The sequence below is a fragment of the Lolium rigidum genome, chromosome 3, assembly GCF_022539505.1.
Source record: "Lolium rigidum isolate FL_2022 chromosome 3, APGP_CSIRO_Lrig_0.1, whole genome shotgun sequence".
NCBI lineage: Eukaryota > Viridiplantae > Streptophyta > Magnoliopsida > Poales > Poaceae > Lolium > Lolium rigidum.
In genome coordinates, this window is record NC_061510.1 from 382,001,175 (window position 1) to 382,017,574 (window position 16,400).

The 16,400-nt window shown below is 44.7% G+C and overlaps 2 protein-coding genes across 2 annotated transcripts; both read left to right on the forward strand.

Moving 5' to 3' along the window:
• The first annotated feature begins 6,889 nt into the window (after positions 1-6,889).
• On the forward strand, positions 6,890-12,332 carry LOC124697535. Its single transcript, XM_047230115.1, has 2 exons — positions 6,890-6,910; positions 11,916-12,332. Exons 1-2 carry the CDS (start codon positions 6,890-6,892, stop codon positions 12,330-12,332), a joined length of 438 nt encoding a protein of 145 aa, XP_047086071.1.
• A 3,060-nt stretch (positions 12,333-15,392) lies between these two features.
• Positions 15,393-15,845, forward strand: LOC124697536. The gene has a single exon (XM_047230116.1). It carries the CDS (start codon positions 15,393-15,395, stop codon positions 15,843-15,845), a length of 453 nt encoding a protein of 150 aa, XP_047086072.1.
• Positions 15,846-16,400: the final 555 nt, after the last annotated feature.

A 16,400-nucleotide genomic window follows, 5' to 3' on the forward strand; every position in this document is an offset into this window, starting at 1 on the left:
CCGGTGATACTGCAGATGACTATCTTCGGATGGCGGAGTCCACCGCCCTTGATTGTTTCTACCGGTTCTGCAGGGCCGTCATAGCAGTGTTCGGGGACTATTACTTGAGATCACCCACCGTCGAAGACACTCGGAGGATCCTTGCAACAAATGAAGCTAGAGGTTTTCCAGGGATGCTTGGAAGCATTGATCGCATGCATTGGCAATGGAAGAACTGTCCGTTTGCGTGGCGGGGAATGTACAAGGGTCACAAAAAAGGCTGCACTGTGATACTTGAAGCGAGTGGCTACCCATGATCTCTCGGATTTGGCACTCTTTCTTTGGTATGCCTGGATCCAACAATGACATCAACGTCCTAAACTGCTCCCCGGTCTTTTCCAAGCTTGTTGAGGGTCATGCTCCCCGGTGGACTATGTGATCAATGGTCGGCACTACAACAAAGGATACTACCTTGCGGATCGATGGCGTGTATTTCACACGTTCGTTGGGCAACCCCAAGAGGAAGGTATGATGCGCACAGCAGCAAGTTTTCCCTCGAAAAGAAACCAAGGTTTATCGAACCGGGAGGAGCCAAGAAGCACGTTGAAGGTTGATGGCGGCGGGATGTAGTGCGGCGCAACACCGGAGATTCCGGCGCCAACGTGGAACCTGCACAACACAACCAAAGTACTTTGCCCCAACGAAACAGTGAGGTTGTCAATCTCACCGGCTTGCTGTAACAAAGGATTAACCGTATTGTGTGGAAGATGATTATTTGCGAGAGAAAATAGTAAAACAAGTATTGCAGCAGATTTGTATTTCAGTATTAAAGAATGGACCGGGGTCCACAGTTCACTAGAGGTGTCTCTCCCATAAGATAAAAGCATGTTGGGTGAACAAATTACAGTCGGGCAATTGACAAATAGAGAGGGCATAACAATGCACATACATGACATGATAAGTATAGTGAGATTTAATTGGGCATTACGACAAAGTACATAGACCGCCATCCAACCGCATCTATGCCTAAAAAGTCCACCTTCAGGTTATCATCCGAACCCCTCCGAGTATTAAGTTGCTAAACAACGTACAATTGCATTAAGTATGGTGCGTAATGTAATCAACAACTACATCCTCGGACATAGCGCCAATGTTTTATCCCTAGTGGCAACAACGACAACACAACCTTAGGGGTTTCGTCACTCCCCAGGTGTCAATGCGGCATGAACCCACTATCGAGCATAAGTACTCCCTCTTGGAGTTAAGAGCAAAAACTTGGCCGAGCCTCTACTAGAAACGGAGAGCATGCAAGATCATAAACAACACATGTATAATAACTTGATAATTAACATGACATGGTATTCTCTATCCATCGGATCCCGACAAACACAACATATAGAATTACGGATAGATGATCTTGATCATGTTAGGCAGCTCACAAGATCCAACAATGAAGCACAATGAGGAGAAGACAACCATCTAGCTACTGCTATGGACCCATAGTCCAGGGGTGAACTACTCACTCATCACTCCGGAGGCGACCATGGAGGTGTAGAGTCCTCCGGGAGATGAATCCCCTCTCCGGCGGAGGTGCCGGAGGAGATCTCCGAATCCCCCGAGATGGGATCGGCGGCGACGGCGTCTCGGTAAGGTTTTCCGTATCGTGGTTTTTCGCATCGGGGGTTTCGCGACGGAGGCTTTAAGTAGGCGGAAGGGCAGAGTCGGGGGCTAACGAGGGGCCCACGCTATAGGTCGGCGCGGCCAGGGCTTGGGCCGCGCCGCCCTATAGTCTGGCCACCTCGTGGCCCCACTTCGTGTGTTCTTCGGTCTTCTGGAAGCTCCGTGGAAAAATAGGGCGCTGGGTCTTCGTTTCGTCCAATTCCGAGAATATTTCGTTACTAGGATTTCTGAAACCAAAAACAGCAGAAAACAGGAACTGGCACTTCGGCATCTTGTTAATAGGTTAGTTCCGGAAAATGCACGAATATGACATAAAGTGTGCATAAAACATGTAGGTATCATCAATAATATGGCATAGAACATAAGAAATTATCGATACGTCGGAGACGTATCAAGCATCCCTAAGCTTAGTTACGCTCGTCCCGAGCAGTGTAAAACGATAACAAAGATAATTTCTGAAGTGATATGCCATCATAACTTTGATCATACTATTTGTAAACATATGTAGTGAATGCAGCGATCATAACAATGGTGATGACATGAGTAAACGAGGTGAATCATATAGCAAAGACTTTTCATGAATAGTACTTCAAAACAAGTATTAATAAGTCTTGCATAAGAGTTAACTCATAAAGCAATAAATCAAAGTAAAGGTATTGAAGCAACACAAAGGAAGATTAAGTTTCAGCGGTTGCTTTCAACTTGTAACATGTATATCTCATGGATAATTGTCAACATAGAGTAATATAACAAGTACAATATGCAAGTATGTAGGAATCAATGCACAGTTCACACAAGTGTTTGCTTCTTGAGGCGGAGAGAAAATAGGTGAACTGACTCAACATAAAAGTAAAGAGAATGGTCCTTCAAAGAGGAAAGCATCGATTGCTATATTTGTGCTAGAGCTTTTATTTTGAAAACATGAAACAATTTTGTCAACGGTAGTAATAAAGCATATGAGTTATGTACATTATATCTTACAAGTTGCAAGTCTCATGCATAGTATACTAATAGTGCCCGCACCTTGTCCTAATTAACTTGGACTACCGGATCTTTGCAATGCACATGTTTTGACCAAGTGTCACAATGGGGTACCTCCATGTCGCCCGTACAAAGGTCTAAGGAGAAAGCTCGCATTTTGGATTTCTCGCTTTTGATTATTCTCAACTTAGACATCCATACCGGGACAACATGGACAACAGATAATGGACTCCTCTTTAATGCATAAGCATGTGGCAACAATTATTATTCTCATATGAGATTGAGGATATGTGTCCAAACTGAAACTTCCACCATGAATAATGGCTTTAGTTAGCGGCCCAAAGTTCTTCTCTAACAATATGCATGCTCCAACCATGAAGGTGGTAGATCTCTCTTGCTTCAGACAAGACGGACATGCATAGCAACTCACATGATATTCAACAAAGAATAGTTGATGGCGTCCCCGAAACATGGTTATCGCTCAACAAGCAACTTAATAAGAGATAAAGTGCATAAGTACATATTCAATACCACAATAGTTTTTAAGCTATTTGTCCCATGAGCTATATATTGCAAAGGTGAATGATGGAATTTTAAAGGTAGCACTCAAGCAATTTACTTTGGAATGGCGGATAAATACCATGTAGTAGGTAGGTATGGTGGACACAAATAGCATAGTGGTTGGCTCAAGTATTTGGGATGCATGAGAAGTATTCCCTCTCGATACAAGGTTTAGGCTAGCAAGGTTATTTGAAACAAACACAAGGATGAACGGTACAGCAAAACTCACATAAAAGACATATGGTAAACATTATAAGACTCCATACCGTCTTCCTTGTTGTTCAAAACTCAATACTAGATGTTATCTAGACTCTAGAGAAACCAAATATGCAAACCAAATTAGCAAGCTCTAAGTATTTCTTCATTAATGGGTGCAAAGTATATGATGCAAGAGCTTAAACATGAGCACAACAATTGCCAAGTATCAAATTATCCAAGACATTTTAGAGTTACTACATGTATCATTTTCCAATTCCAACCATATAACAATTTAACGAAGAAGAACTTCGCCATGAATACTATGAGTAGAGCCTAAGGACATATTTGTCCATATGCAACAGCGGAGCGTGTCTCTCTCCCATAAAGTGAATGCTAGGATCCATTTTATTCAAACAAAACAAAAAACAAAAACAAACCGACGCTCCAAGCAAAGTACATAAGATGTGGCCGAATAAAAATATAGTTTCAGGGGAGGAACTCGATAATGTTGTTGATGAAGAAGGGGATGCCTTGGGCATCCCCAAGCTTAGACGCTTGAGTCTTCTTAATATATGCAGGGGTGAACCACCGGGGCATCCCCAAGCTTAGAGCTTTCACTCTCCTTGATCATATTGCATCATACTCCTCTCTTGACCCTTGAAAACTTCCTCCACACCAAACTCGAAACAACTCATTAGAGGGTTAGTGCATAATAAAAATTCACATGTTCAGAGGTGACACAATCATTCTTAACACTTCTGGACATTGCATAAAGCTACTGGACATTAGTGGATCAAAGAAATTCATCCAATATAGCAAAAGAGGCAATGCGAAATAAAAGACAGAATCTGTCAAAACAGAACAGTCCGTAAAGATGGATTTTATTAGGCCACCAGACTTGCTCAAACGAAAATGCTCAAATTGAATGAAAGTTGCGTACATATCTGAGGATCATGCTCGTAAATTGGCGTAATTTTCTGAGCTACCTACAGGGAGATAGACCCAGATTCGTAACAGCAAAGAATTCTGAAACTGCGCAGTAATCCAAATCTAGTACTTACTTTTCTATCAAAGACTTTACTTGGCACAACAAAACATAAAACTAAGATAAGGAGAGGTTGCTACAGTAGTAAACAACTTCCAAGACACAAATATAAAACAAAGTACTGTAGTAAAAACATGGGTTGTCTCCCATAAGCGCTTTTCTTTAACGCCTTTCAGCAAGGCGCAGAAAGTGTATCTCAAGTATTATCGAAGGATGGTGCGTCAACCTTACCTTGGGCTTTACCCTTACCTTTCTTATTGTTTTTCCTTCCCTTTGGTTTAGGGAATATATGATTTCCCCCTGACATAGAGGTGAATTTCAGAGTGCCTTTTCCCACATCAATGACTGCTCCCAATAGTTTCAACAGGGATCTCCCAAGTATGATTTTTCCTGTTTCAATAACAAGATAATCAATGGATATTGTTCTTCCAAGAATGGTTGTATGCACACCTGCAGCTACTCCCTTAGGAATTATAATAGAGTTATCAATGAGAGTTATCTCTTCTCCTCCTTCATCGACTCCCCAAAGTTTCAAAGATTTATAAATGCTTTCGGGCATAAGGCAAAATTCATACATAATATCACGAGTAGGCATGAAGAGTTCGATCACCGATAACAATTTTAACAGCAGGATCCCATAATGAAAGTTCAGAGTTCACTAAAACTTGATCAAGACGGTTACGAATGTATCCATAATTTTCATTTAAGCGAGATGCACTTGTCTCAAGAGTATTTAATCTATTATGAATGCCGATAAGGGCTGAATCAAAATTATTAGTCTGAATCATGTGATGCAACCAACTTCTTTATGGCATTAAAAGCTTGATCCCCATTGCAATGGAGGAAATCTCCTCCCACTAAAGTATCCAAAGCATATCTTTAGCGAACCATAAGACCAAAATAAAAATTACTAAGGAGCAAACTTAGAGTCATTTGAGGTTCAGTTTCACGATAAGAAGTAAAAATTCTAGACCAAGCATCCTTAAAACTCTCCTCATCCCCTTGTTTAAAAGTGAAAACTAATTCTTCAGGCGAAGAAGTAACAGGTTCAGAGCTAGACATGGTAACAAAAGTAACTAAATTTTTTTTTGTATTTTTAATATTGAGTACAAGACAATAAAGCAAACTAGATAAAGTAAATGCAAGTAAACTAATTTTTTTGTGTTTTTGATATAGCAAACAAGACAGTAAATAAAGTAAAACTAGCAACTAATTTTTTTGTGTTTTGATATAAGTGCAGCAAACAAAGTAGTAAATAAAATAAAGCAAGACAAAAACAAAGTAAAGAGATTGAGAAGTGGAGACTCCCCTTGCAGCGTGTCTTGATCTCCCCGGCAACGGCGCCGTAAAAAGAGCTTGATGGCGTGTATTTCACACGTTCGTTGGGCAACCCCAAGAGGAAGGTATGATGCGCACAGCAGCAAGTTTTCCCTCGAAAAGAAACCAAGGTTTATCGAACCAGGAGGAGCCAAGAAGCACGTTGAAGGTTGATGGCGGCGGGATGTAGTGCGGCGCAACACCGGAGATTCCGGCGCCAACGTGGAACCCGCACAACACAACCAAAGTACTTTGCCCCAACGAAACAGTGAGGTTGTCAATCTCACCGGCTTGCTGTAACAAAGGATTAACCGTATTGTGTGGAAGATGATTGTTTGCAGAGAAAATAGTAAAACAAGTATTGCAGCAGATTTGTATTTCAGTATTAAAGAATGGACCGGGGTCCACAGTTCACTAGAGGTCTCTCCCATAAGATAAAAGCATGTTGGGTGAACAAATTACAGTCGGGCAATTGACAAATAGAGAGGGCATAACAATGCACATACATGACATGATAAGTATAGTGAGATTTAATTAGGCATTACGACAAAGTACATAGACCGCCATCCAACTGCATTTATGCCTAAAAAGTCCACCTTCAGGTTATCATCCGAACCCCCTCCAGTATTAAGTTGCTAAACAACAGACAATTGCATTAAGTATGGTGCGTAATGTAATCAACAACTACATCCTCGGACATAGCGCCAATGTTTTATCCCTAGTGGCAACAAGCACAACACAACCTTAGGGGTTTCTGTCACTCCCCAGGTGTCAATGCGGGCATGAACCCACTATCGAGCATAAGTACTCCCTCTTGGAGTTAAAAGTAAAAACTTGGCCAGAGCCTCTACTAGAAACGGAGAGCATGCAAGATCATAAACAACACATGTATAATAACTTGATAATTAACATGACATGGTATTCTCTATCCATCGGATCCCGACAAACACAACATATAGAATTACGGATAGATGATCTTGATCATGTTAGGCAGCTCACAAGATCCAACAATGAAGCACAATGAGGAGAAGACAACCATCTAGCTACCGCTATGGACCCATAGTCCAGGGGTGAACTACTCACTCATCACTCCGGAGGCGACCATGGCGGTGTAGAGTCCTCCGGGAGATGAATCCCCTCTCCGGCAGGGTGCCGAAGGAGATCTCCGAATCCCCGAGATGGGATCGGCGGCGACGGCGTCTCGCTAAGGTTTTCCGTATCGTGGTTTTTCGCATCAGGGGTTTCGCGACGGAGGATTTAAGTAGGCGGAAGGGCAGAGTCGGGGGGCTAACGAGGGGCCCACGCTATAGGTCGGCGCGGCCAGGGCTTGGGCCGCGCCGCCCTATAGTCTGGCCACCTCGTGGCCCCACTTCGTGTGTTCTTCGGTCTTCTGGAAGCTCCGTGGAAAAATAGGGCGCTGGGTCTTCGTTTCGTCCAATTCCGAGAATATTTCGTTACTAGGATTTCGAAACCAAAAACAGCGAAAAACAGGAACCGGCACTTCGGCATCTTGTTAATAGGTTAGTTCCGGAAAATGCACGAATATGACATAAAGTGTGCATAAAACATGTAGGTATCATCAATAATATGGCATAGAACATAAGAAATTATCGATACGTCGGAGACGTATCACGGACGGTATCTATCCAAAGTGGGCAACATTTGTGAAGACTATCTCCAACCCCGGCACCCCCAAACTTTGCGAGTTTGTCAAGAAACAAGAAGCTTGCCGAAAAGACGTCGAGCGAGCATTTGGTGTCCTCCAGCAGAGATTTGTCGTCGTCCGGTTCCCCGCTATGACTTGGTCCAAAGATCAGATGTGGGAGGTGATGAACTGCTGTGTGTGCCTACACAACATGATTATTGAAGATGAGCGAAAGCATCCGGTTCCTCCGGCTGAGCAAGAAGCACCATATGAGAGAGAGGGTCCTCTTGCACAGCCTAATCACCAGGTGCCTCCATCATGGGCCGCCTTCATTGCTATGCGCCAGGAGATTCGAGACTCTACAATGCATCAGCTCGCTGCAAGATGATCCGGTGGAGCACATATGGAGGCTCCGAGGCAACGCCAACGCCGACGCCAACTAGTCTGTCTTAATTTGTTTGAAAAATTGTGTGCTTCATTTGTTTCAAGCACTTGTTAAACATTGTACCGATTATCGCCGAATTTGTTTCAGCAATTTTCGTACTCTTGTTTGCCGAACTTGTTAAATTTTATGTTGAATTTGTTTGAAATATGTCAAATGGTCGAGGTTGGGGGTTTCCTGCCGGGGGACGGCTGGAACTTCGGCGCTCCCCACGCCAAATCTTCATCCAATCCGGACGAAAATTTCGCCGGATTTGGGCGTGGGGAGCGCCAACGAGCGGGAATGCTCTAAATCAGCACGGTAAACAAACAGCACACGCAGTTTGCACCAAACCCATGCGCGCGTGCAGGATCACAGATCACGCCAAAGCTTGACACACTTCCACGTCAGTTTCTCTTCTCCTTCCTCGGCTACAGTCTTTCCCGAACTGACGGAGAAGCGGCAGCGATCAGTCATGGTCTCATGGATCGATGCTCGCAGTTCCGGGCCGTGCTCTGGAGACTGAAATGGATTGAATTGTTCTCTATTCGAGCTTGGTCTCGCGTCATGATTGGGTGAGTTGGTGCCTTGTGAACTTATGAGAGAGAATGGCGCCTTTTTTCTACGAGAATCAGTCCTACCAAACCGACGGACTGGGTTTCTACGTTTAGTTGGTTTTGTTTCAAATGAAGTTGGTGGACCATCCCTGTTGCATCGTGATACACATGCATGATTGAATACGGAAATTCATCTTTGCTCCCGGGAGCATTTGCTCCCGGATTTTTGGGGAGCAAATTTTGTTTTTCAAAACTTTTCAAAAAATTCTGAAAAAAATCATGCACGTACCTGACCATGGCACGCACCACCTTGTGAAATGTCGCTGCGAAATGTCATCGTATGCGTCCTGGGCAAAAATGACAAATTTCCAGATCTGAGATTCATATTTTTGGATCTCATTTCATGTCAGACATTTGTCATTTTTGTTCAGGGCGCATACAATGACATTTTGCAACGAAATTTTACACGGTGGTGCATGCCATGGTCAGGTACATGCATGATTTTTTCCGGAATTTTTTGACAAGTTTTCAATTTCTTTTAATTTTTTGAAAAAATCGGGAGCAAATGCTCCCGGGAGCCAAAACACCGCTCCCGATTGAATAGAAAATGTTAATTGGAGTGAATTAAACGAAACTACTCGATTGCATGCATATTCAAGATATTTAGCTTCATCAAGTCAATAAAAAAAAGTAGACAAGTTAGTATTACATAGTAGCCAAAAAAAAAATTTGTGCCCCTCAACGTTTTCTTTGAAAGGAATGCAATTTTATTTTTAAAATCAAAATAAAATCATAAATCTATGTCTACGGGAACTTGACCTAGGTGGATAGATTCTACATCCACTTTTCGTAACCAAGTGAGTTAGGCTTATTTCTCGTACGCGTCAACTTCAAAGGTGAGAGGTTTAAAATGGCAGATTGTTGTATGTGTATTGAAATGTTTGGAAGGAGGTAAACAAACACATCTCCACCAAGAAAATATTCCCTACCTCAAGGTGGCGGTCGTTGCTTTCGAGTACTTAGATCTGTTTGAAACTGTAAATAAATATTCTGAAATAAATAAAGCAAACAGAGCTTGGCTCTGGTGGTTAGGTCCCTTGTGGTGGAACCAGTCCACCTAGGTTCAAGTCCTAGACTTGGCATGTGTGTTTGCATTTACCTAGATTTATTTCAGGATTTAACCGGCGCTATGCTTTCAGTGGTAGGTGACGTGCCCGTCAACAGCGAGACGCCAGTGGTGACTTCGTCAACCTCAAGATATGCTGGCTCAGTCCCTCGGAGGTGCTCATAGGGGTAGGGTGTGCGTGCGTGCGTTCATAGGGGTGTTTGTACGTGCGTGTTTGTGAGCGTCTGCGTTATAGTGTGTTCTAAAAAATAAATTCCACAGAAAAAGGAACCACATGACAGAATAATGAAACACGTGATACTGCTTGCAAGATATTTGTTAGACCATACTGTTTGGATATATCATATATGTGCCATGACATTTGTTGGTATTCAAATATATAGGAACACACACCTTGGCTCTAATACATGCTGGTAATAATTTATGCAAGTGTCATGAACTACATGATTCTGTTTAGTGATCCTTTTCTAGAGATGGTGTGGTCTAAATAAGATGTTCAATTTTTTTTGTTAAATTAATGGTATAAACTTTGTCCATAAGAAGCGTATGGCTCACTCATTACATGTTAGAACTATATAGTAAATACATCATTATTGATATTAACAGACATTGTTATGGTTAACTATGCTAAGTAATTGAGCTTGTAGCTCCAACAATATATATGTTTAAAATAAAAAAGTTTAGTATAAATAATTCTCCCACGACAAAAGACGTAGATGCCGTTGTTACTACTAGTTACTGAATTATAAGGAAATAAAATAAAACTAGAAATGCACAAGCACGCCTCGTCCGATGTACAGCCATTTTAGTGATGAAGATTTAAATCCATCCACTCCGGTCATCTTAAATTATTTTGACCTTTTTGTGCCTTCTACTATGATGAATATTTGTCATAAGGGTATAAAATTCGTCCACAATGTGATACCAAACAATTATTCCTTTTCAGTGCCTTCAAATATAAATAAATACATGTCATCGAACCCACCAAATATACCATGCCGTTGTAATGAATCCCTCCCTTAGATCAGCATAGGATTGCTCATGGGGATTAGTAAACTTGCACATGATCAAGTAGTCCAAGATGGCATTGCCCTATCTATGTATATCACATTCTTCCTCGACTAGGTTCCATAATCCCATCTTCCGAATTTCTTTTTCTCCTTCACAAGAAAACAAAGTATGCTTGATATCCTCATACACACTTGAATAAATTGGGAACGAGTTGTTCACTTTATTGTGCCTATTTTCCAAATGACCCAAGCAGAGAAGTATTCCTTGTAAGCATTTTGCAACCAATTTTTAAAATTTTGATGGTAGTTTGCTTTTCAAAGCTCCTCCCATACTAGGTTTTGATTAGTGTTTCTGGATCCGTCTATATAATAGGTAGTTTGCTTTTCAAAGCTCTATCGGATTGTTTTCAAATTGTGATTCCCACTCCATATAATAGGCCGAAACCAAACACGACTAACGGCATAAGATCACGGTGCAATCCGATACCGGTCTACAAAACATGAAACAAACACGCCCTCAATGTATTATACTCCCCTGTCCATAAAAAAATGCCGGAGATTTGTCGATATTTAGGCGTATCTATAAACTGAAAAGTGATACATTTAAATTTAGATAAACTTGTAACATCCTTTTATGGATAGATGTAGTATAATTATGCATTGCCTCCAATGCAGTCACATGCAAGCTCGCATTCTCCTAGCGCCGACGACGATGACTCATCGATGTCCACGACACGCCAAACTCAGTCGTAAGAAGACGGTTTCCTGAGAAGGAAAACAGTCGTAAGAAGAAACACGCGGGAACAAAACAAGCAAACTGGTCATGTCAAATTCCACCAGAAAAGGAAGTCTTTCATTTCTAATCCTTTGCAATAACAAATCCAAGAAAAAGCTCAGTCGCTCACGCGGTCACACCCTGATGGCTGACGCCGTGGAGCCACGTTCCGATCGGCCGGTTTTGACTCGCTCCGTCTAGAACAGGCAACGTCGCCGCCGGAATACAGGACACGGTACGTACGTGGTGGCCGTCGCCGGCGCGCGCGGTTTCGCCCACTCCGGACTGGCGCGGACGTCTTCTTTCCCGTCACCTACCGTACCCGCCCGCGATAGGCCCCCGCCGATTCCCACCGGTACAAAAAGGCCACCTGATCCCATCCCATTCCCACCCCACTAGAAATCACTCCAAACTCCAACCAAATCCATCATCGTCATTATATATCTTAACCAAAAAACCTGATCTTGCACTCTAGTGCTGTCTGCCATTACAGCGTCCGTGAAAGCGCGATCTTTCGCTCTCAGTAGCTCGGGGGAGCAAAGCTGCCGCAAGAGTTTCTTCCAGTTCCAGGCAGGGAGGCTGATCGCGTGATCGATCGGTCGGGCGGCATGGTCAGCAAGCTGAGGTGGCTGTGGAAGGCGCCGGTGCGGGCTCTCGGCCGCGCGCGGGACTACTACGTGCGGAGCATCACGGGCTGCGCGCGCTACGTCCCGGCCGACGCCGCCTTCGGCGCCTACCCGGTGCTCGTGCCCATCGCGCCGCTGCCCAGGAGCTACAGCAGCGGCGACTGGGCTGGCGCCGGCGAGGAGGACCTCCGGGAGCTCATCCGCGCGTCGTCACAGCGGCGCGACGACCAGCAGCGGCAGGTCGTCCAGGCCGTGGCCAGGAGCCAGAGCACGGCGGTGGGGCGCTCCATGGCGCCGATCAACGAGGACGCGCCGTGCGAGTTCGGTGGCGGCGGCGTGGGCGGGCTCTACTCCAGGAGCCAGAGCTATGCCGGCGGCGTCGCCGGGAGGCCTCGGTTCCACAGGAAGTAGGCCGTCTAGGGCTGAGCTACACGCCGGCTGCTCCTCGGTCGAGACCGTGCGATCGTGTTGCCATTCTCTGTGCTGCTCAGATCCCTTCAAAATTGGGGTTTTTCTTTCGTGCTCTTTGTTAATATAGTGGAATTCTTGAGTGCATTTGTTGTTTCGTTTTAGTCTCGGTGTGTCCATGACTCCATGTTGCCAATATCGTGGGCTACTTGGTCGTTCTCTAGTACTTGCCCGAATTGGATTGTCGGAATGACCAGCTCAACAATATGGATGGATATTCCACAAGTTGCCTCAACAACCGCTACATTTACGGAATTTATCCTAGGGACTTGTCTGATTGGAGAGGAAGGGGGCGACAGTTTCAGCAAAATCACCCAAAGCGAATCTGTAGTTTCCACATTAGCCCATAAGAAAATTTCCCTAGAAGTCTTTCAGTAGAAGTAGCATTATTGGGTATCAATTTTTTTTCGATAAAGGGAATATATTAATATCAAAAGATACCAATTACACCTAGCCTTTGCAACAACGTACAACCCTAATGGCACTATGGATGCACACAGCCAAAATAAGAAAAGAAAACTAAGAAGCAAAAGTTCCGCTACAGTATCTCGGGCCTAACAACATCAATACATCCACCGCCAAGACAACACCAGAAATACAGACTCTCCAAAAACGACGCCTTCAAAAAGGGAACAATGCTCTAACACTGTCGTCGCCCGATCAAAGATCTTAGGTTTTCACCCTGAAGATAGTCCCCGCTCTTAAAACAATGCCTCCAACAAGATCATTGCCAGACACAACCAAATAGACCAAGTACTATGGTCGACACTTTGGAACGCCGCCGGTTTCCTTCTTGATGCACTTCATGTTGTGCATTGATGTATGCCTCCTTCTTCCCTAGTTGTACGATGCACTCAGGATGTACAAGATCGACAACGAGGACAAGTACTTTGCCTTCATGCATTATTTCAATATAAACACGAGGGTTGCAAGAAATGGAATGTCGTTTGGCTCACTCTCAACAACGGTAAATCCGGCGTTGATGGAGATGGACCGCTCCCTTCCTCGGCGATCTCGACTAGTCGTCCAATTGACAACAAGAAGGCAAAGCCCGGGAGAAATGGGGTGTCTTCATTGGCCAGGATTCATGGATCCATTGAAAAGATGACATACCCTTTTTCCTCTCTAAACAACAAAGAGAGGGACGAAAGGACTAAAGGAGTGCTATGTGGAAGGCCATGTTCGGGAAGCAAGATGTGAAGTTATGGCTCGGGAGAGAAATAAGGTGGAAGCCACCAAGTTCGAAGCCCAAGACGGCATGATCAAGTCCATGAATGAAGAACCTTACGTTGCATTGGCAAATATGAATGAGGAAGAAATCTTGATGGCAGACTTGTCGATCATTGATCGATTGGCTAGGGTATGGCATGAGATGTATCGTGATCGCATCAACAAGAAGGTGTTGGTTGCCCAAGCATCGGTAGCCTTGGCAACACCACCGGTGACGGAGGAGTCAGGCGTGATGGAGGAGCCGACACCATTCATTTGATCAATGTTGGCGATCAGAAGTCTATGTTTTTCGGGAGCCGAACTATAATGGCGATTTGGTGGCTCGATGTGTGGGACGGACCTTGATGTGGGAGACTTCAAATTTTATTACCATAGACTTTGAATTCTTATTGTGACTTTGAATTAATGTTTTTTTTGGTCCAAAGGTTTATTAGGGCCAGACTATTGCAGGTAACGAGTGACGGCGCCTCCAGTAGCGCATTGCCGGCGTGTATTTAAGATGCGCCGGTGGAGATGCTCTTAGTATATTAGTCAACGCATTAGCACTATCCGCAAGCAGCAACGACAATGATCGATGTCCACCAAACGCCAAACAGAATCATAGTTTCCTCAAAAGGAATACAAAAAGGCAGCAATTCTTTTCTTTTCCTTATAACAAACCACTGCCTCTAGAAAACCCTAGCCGCCTCCACCTCGGCCTCCTCCATAGATCGGTTTCCCCTCCTCCGGCAAGCCTCGTCGGCGTCGGGAGGAGTGGGAAACCCGATCTATGTGAAGCGTTTTTAATAAAAGTAGTGTTTTCAATAGACTAAGTAGGTTAAGGTTTTTTGGTAGTCGTCTTCTTGTTTGTCTACGCGATCAATGGATATGGCATCGTTCACAATAAGTGATCTTCGGCTCTTTGTTCGGCGAGGAGATCTCCTTTCCGACGTCAATGCTTGTATTGAAAGATTCAATTTATATAGGTATTGGATTTTAGATCTTGATTCGTTAGATCTTTTTTCTATCTTTTCTCATGGTTGTCGCAAAGAGGTTTGCTCTCACAATATTTGTCCCGGTTGCTACGTCCTTGACAATGGTGATTTGTACTCTCGCCTCCCATCGACGTCAGCCGGTTTTTCCATTGCTTTTCCTTGACATATTGTGTTGGTACTCTTCACGATGTAGATTAACTACTTCAATAGTTGCACACGTGCTCGTTGCCTTGGCATTGCGGCTCAAATTGCAATTATGCGTAAACTTTTATTGATATTTACAGGTATGCGGTTTGTTTCTACATTCGACTGTCTTATTACAAGACTGTAATCATGGAAGAAGAAATAGTTTGAACAACTTTGGAGAATCGCAATTTTTTAGACTTTATTTTGTATAATCGCTAGAGACACTTAGAATTCTTTTTGTTAAACCCCAAATTTAATGTCTTTAGCTGTTTGAAAACAAGAGAAAACATGAGACCGAGACGCCACCAGCCTGAACTGCCGATTTGACAACGTCGCCGTATGAATATACAGGGCACCGTACGCGGTGGCGCGGACGTCTTCCCAGTCACCAACCATCACCCGCGCGTGAGCCCTGGTTCCTACTCCCCAGTCCTCGCCGATATACAAGGAGGCCACCCCACCCCTACCAGAAGCAGGCTAAACTCCAACCAAACCCATCGACATCTTCATAAACCAATCAACTCCGCACCTGATCCTCCAGTGCTGTCTGCCATTACAGCGTCCGTGACACTGTGTAAGCTCTCGCTGTTAGCTCGATCCGGTGGGTGGCAATATGAGCCGCGGGAACAAGTTAAGGTGGCTGTGGAGGGCGCCGGTGCGGGCGCTGGGCCGCGCACGGGACTACTACGTGCGGAGCATCACGGGCTGCTCGCGCTACGTGCCGGCCGACGCCGCCTTCGGCGCCTACCCGGTGCACGTGCCCGTGGCGCTGCCCAGGAGCCGCAGCTGCGGCGCCGGCGAGGACGACCTCCGGGACCTCATCCGCGCGTCCTCGCGGCGACGCGAACGCGACGACCAGCGGCGGCAGGTCGTCCAGGCCGTGGCCAGGAGCCAGAGCACGGCGGTGGGGCGGTCCATGGCTCCGATCGACGAGGACGCGCCGTGCGAGTTCGGTGGCGGCGGCGTGGGCGAGCTCTACTACAGGAGCCAGAGCTACGCCGGCGGCGCAGCCGGCGGCGCAGCCGGGAGGCCTCGGTTCCACAAGAAGGAAGCCGTCTTGGGCTGAGCTAGCTGCCGGTCGGGTCCTCCTCCTAGAGACTGTGCGATCATGTTACCATTCTTCTTTGCTCCTCCGATCCCTTCAAAATTGGGATTTTCTTTGCGCTTGTGAATAGTGCGATGTATTGTAGAGAGAAATACATGACTGCATTTCTGGTTTCGTTTTAGTCTCGATGAGTCGATGTTGCTACTGTTGTCGGCTCCTTGGTCGTTGTCCAGTTCTTGCGTACATAGAATTTCGGAATGATAAGCTCGATTACAATATGGATGAATTTCCGCAAGTTGCTTCAACTACCGGCCGCGTTGAAAAAGAGGCTTTGGTTTAGAGCTATCTAAAACTTTAGCACCAAATCAGGTACGAACCCAGACTAAAAGGGTATATTAGCATCGGTTTGAAAGGCTAAAGTTATAGCACTGATTCATTCGTGAACCCGTTACCGATTAGTAACACGAACCGGTGTTAAAGGTTTTTCTGCTCCCCACCCACCTCCACCCCCTGGATCGTCTTTTCTTACCTCTGTAAAATACAAAAGAAAAGTGATAAAAATTCAAAAAATAAAAT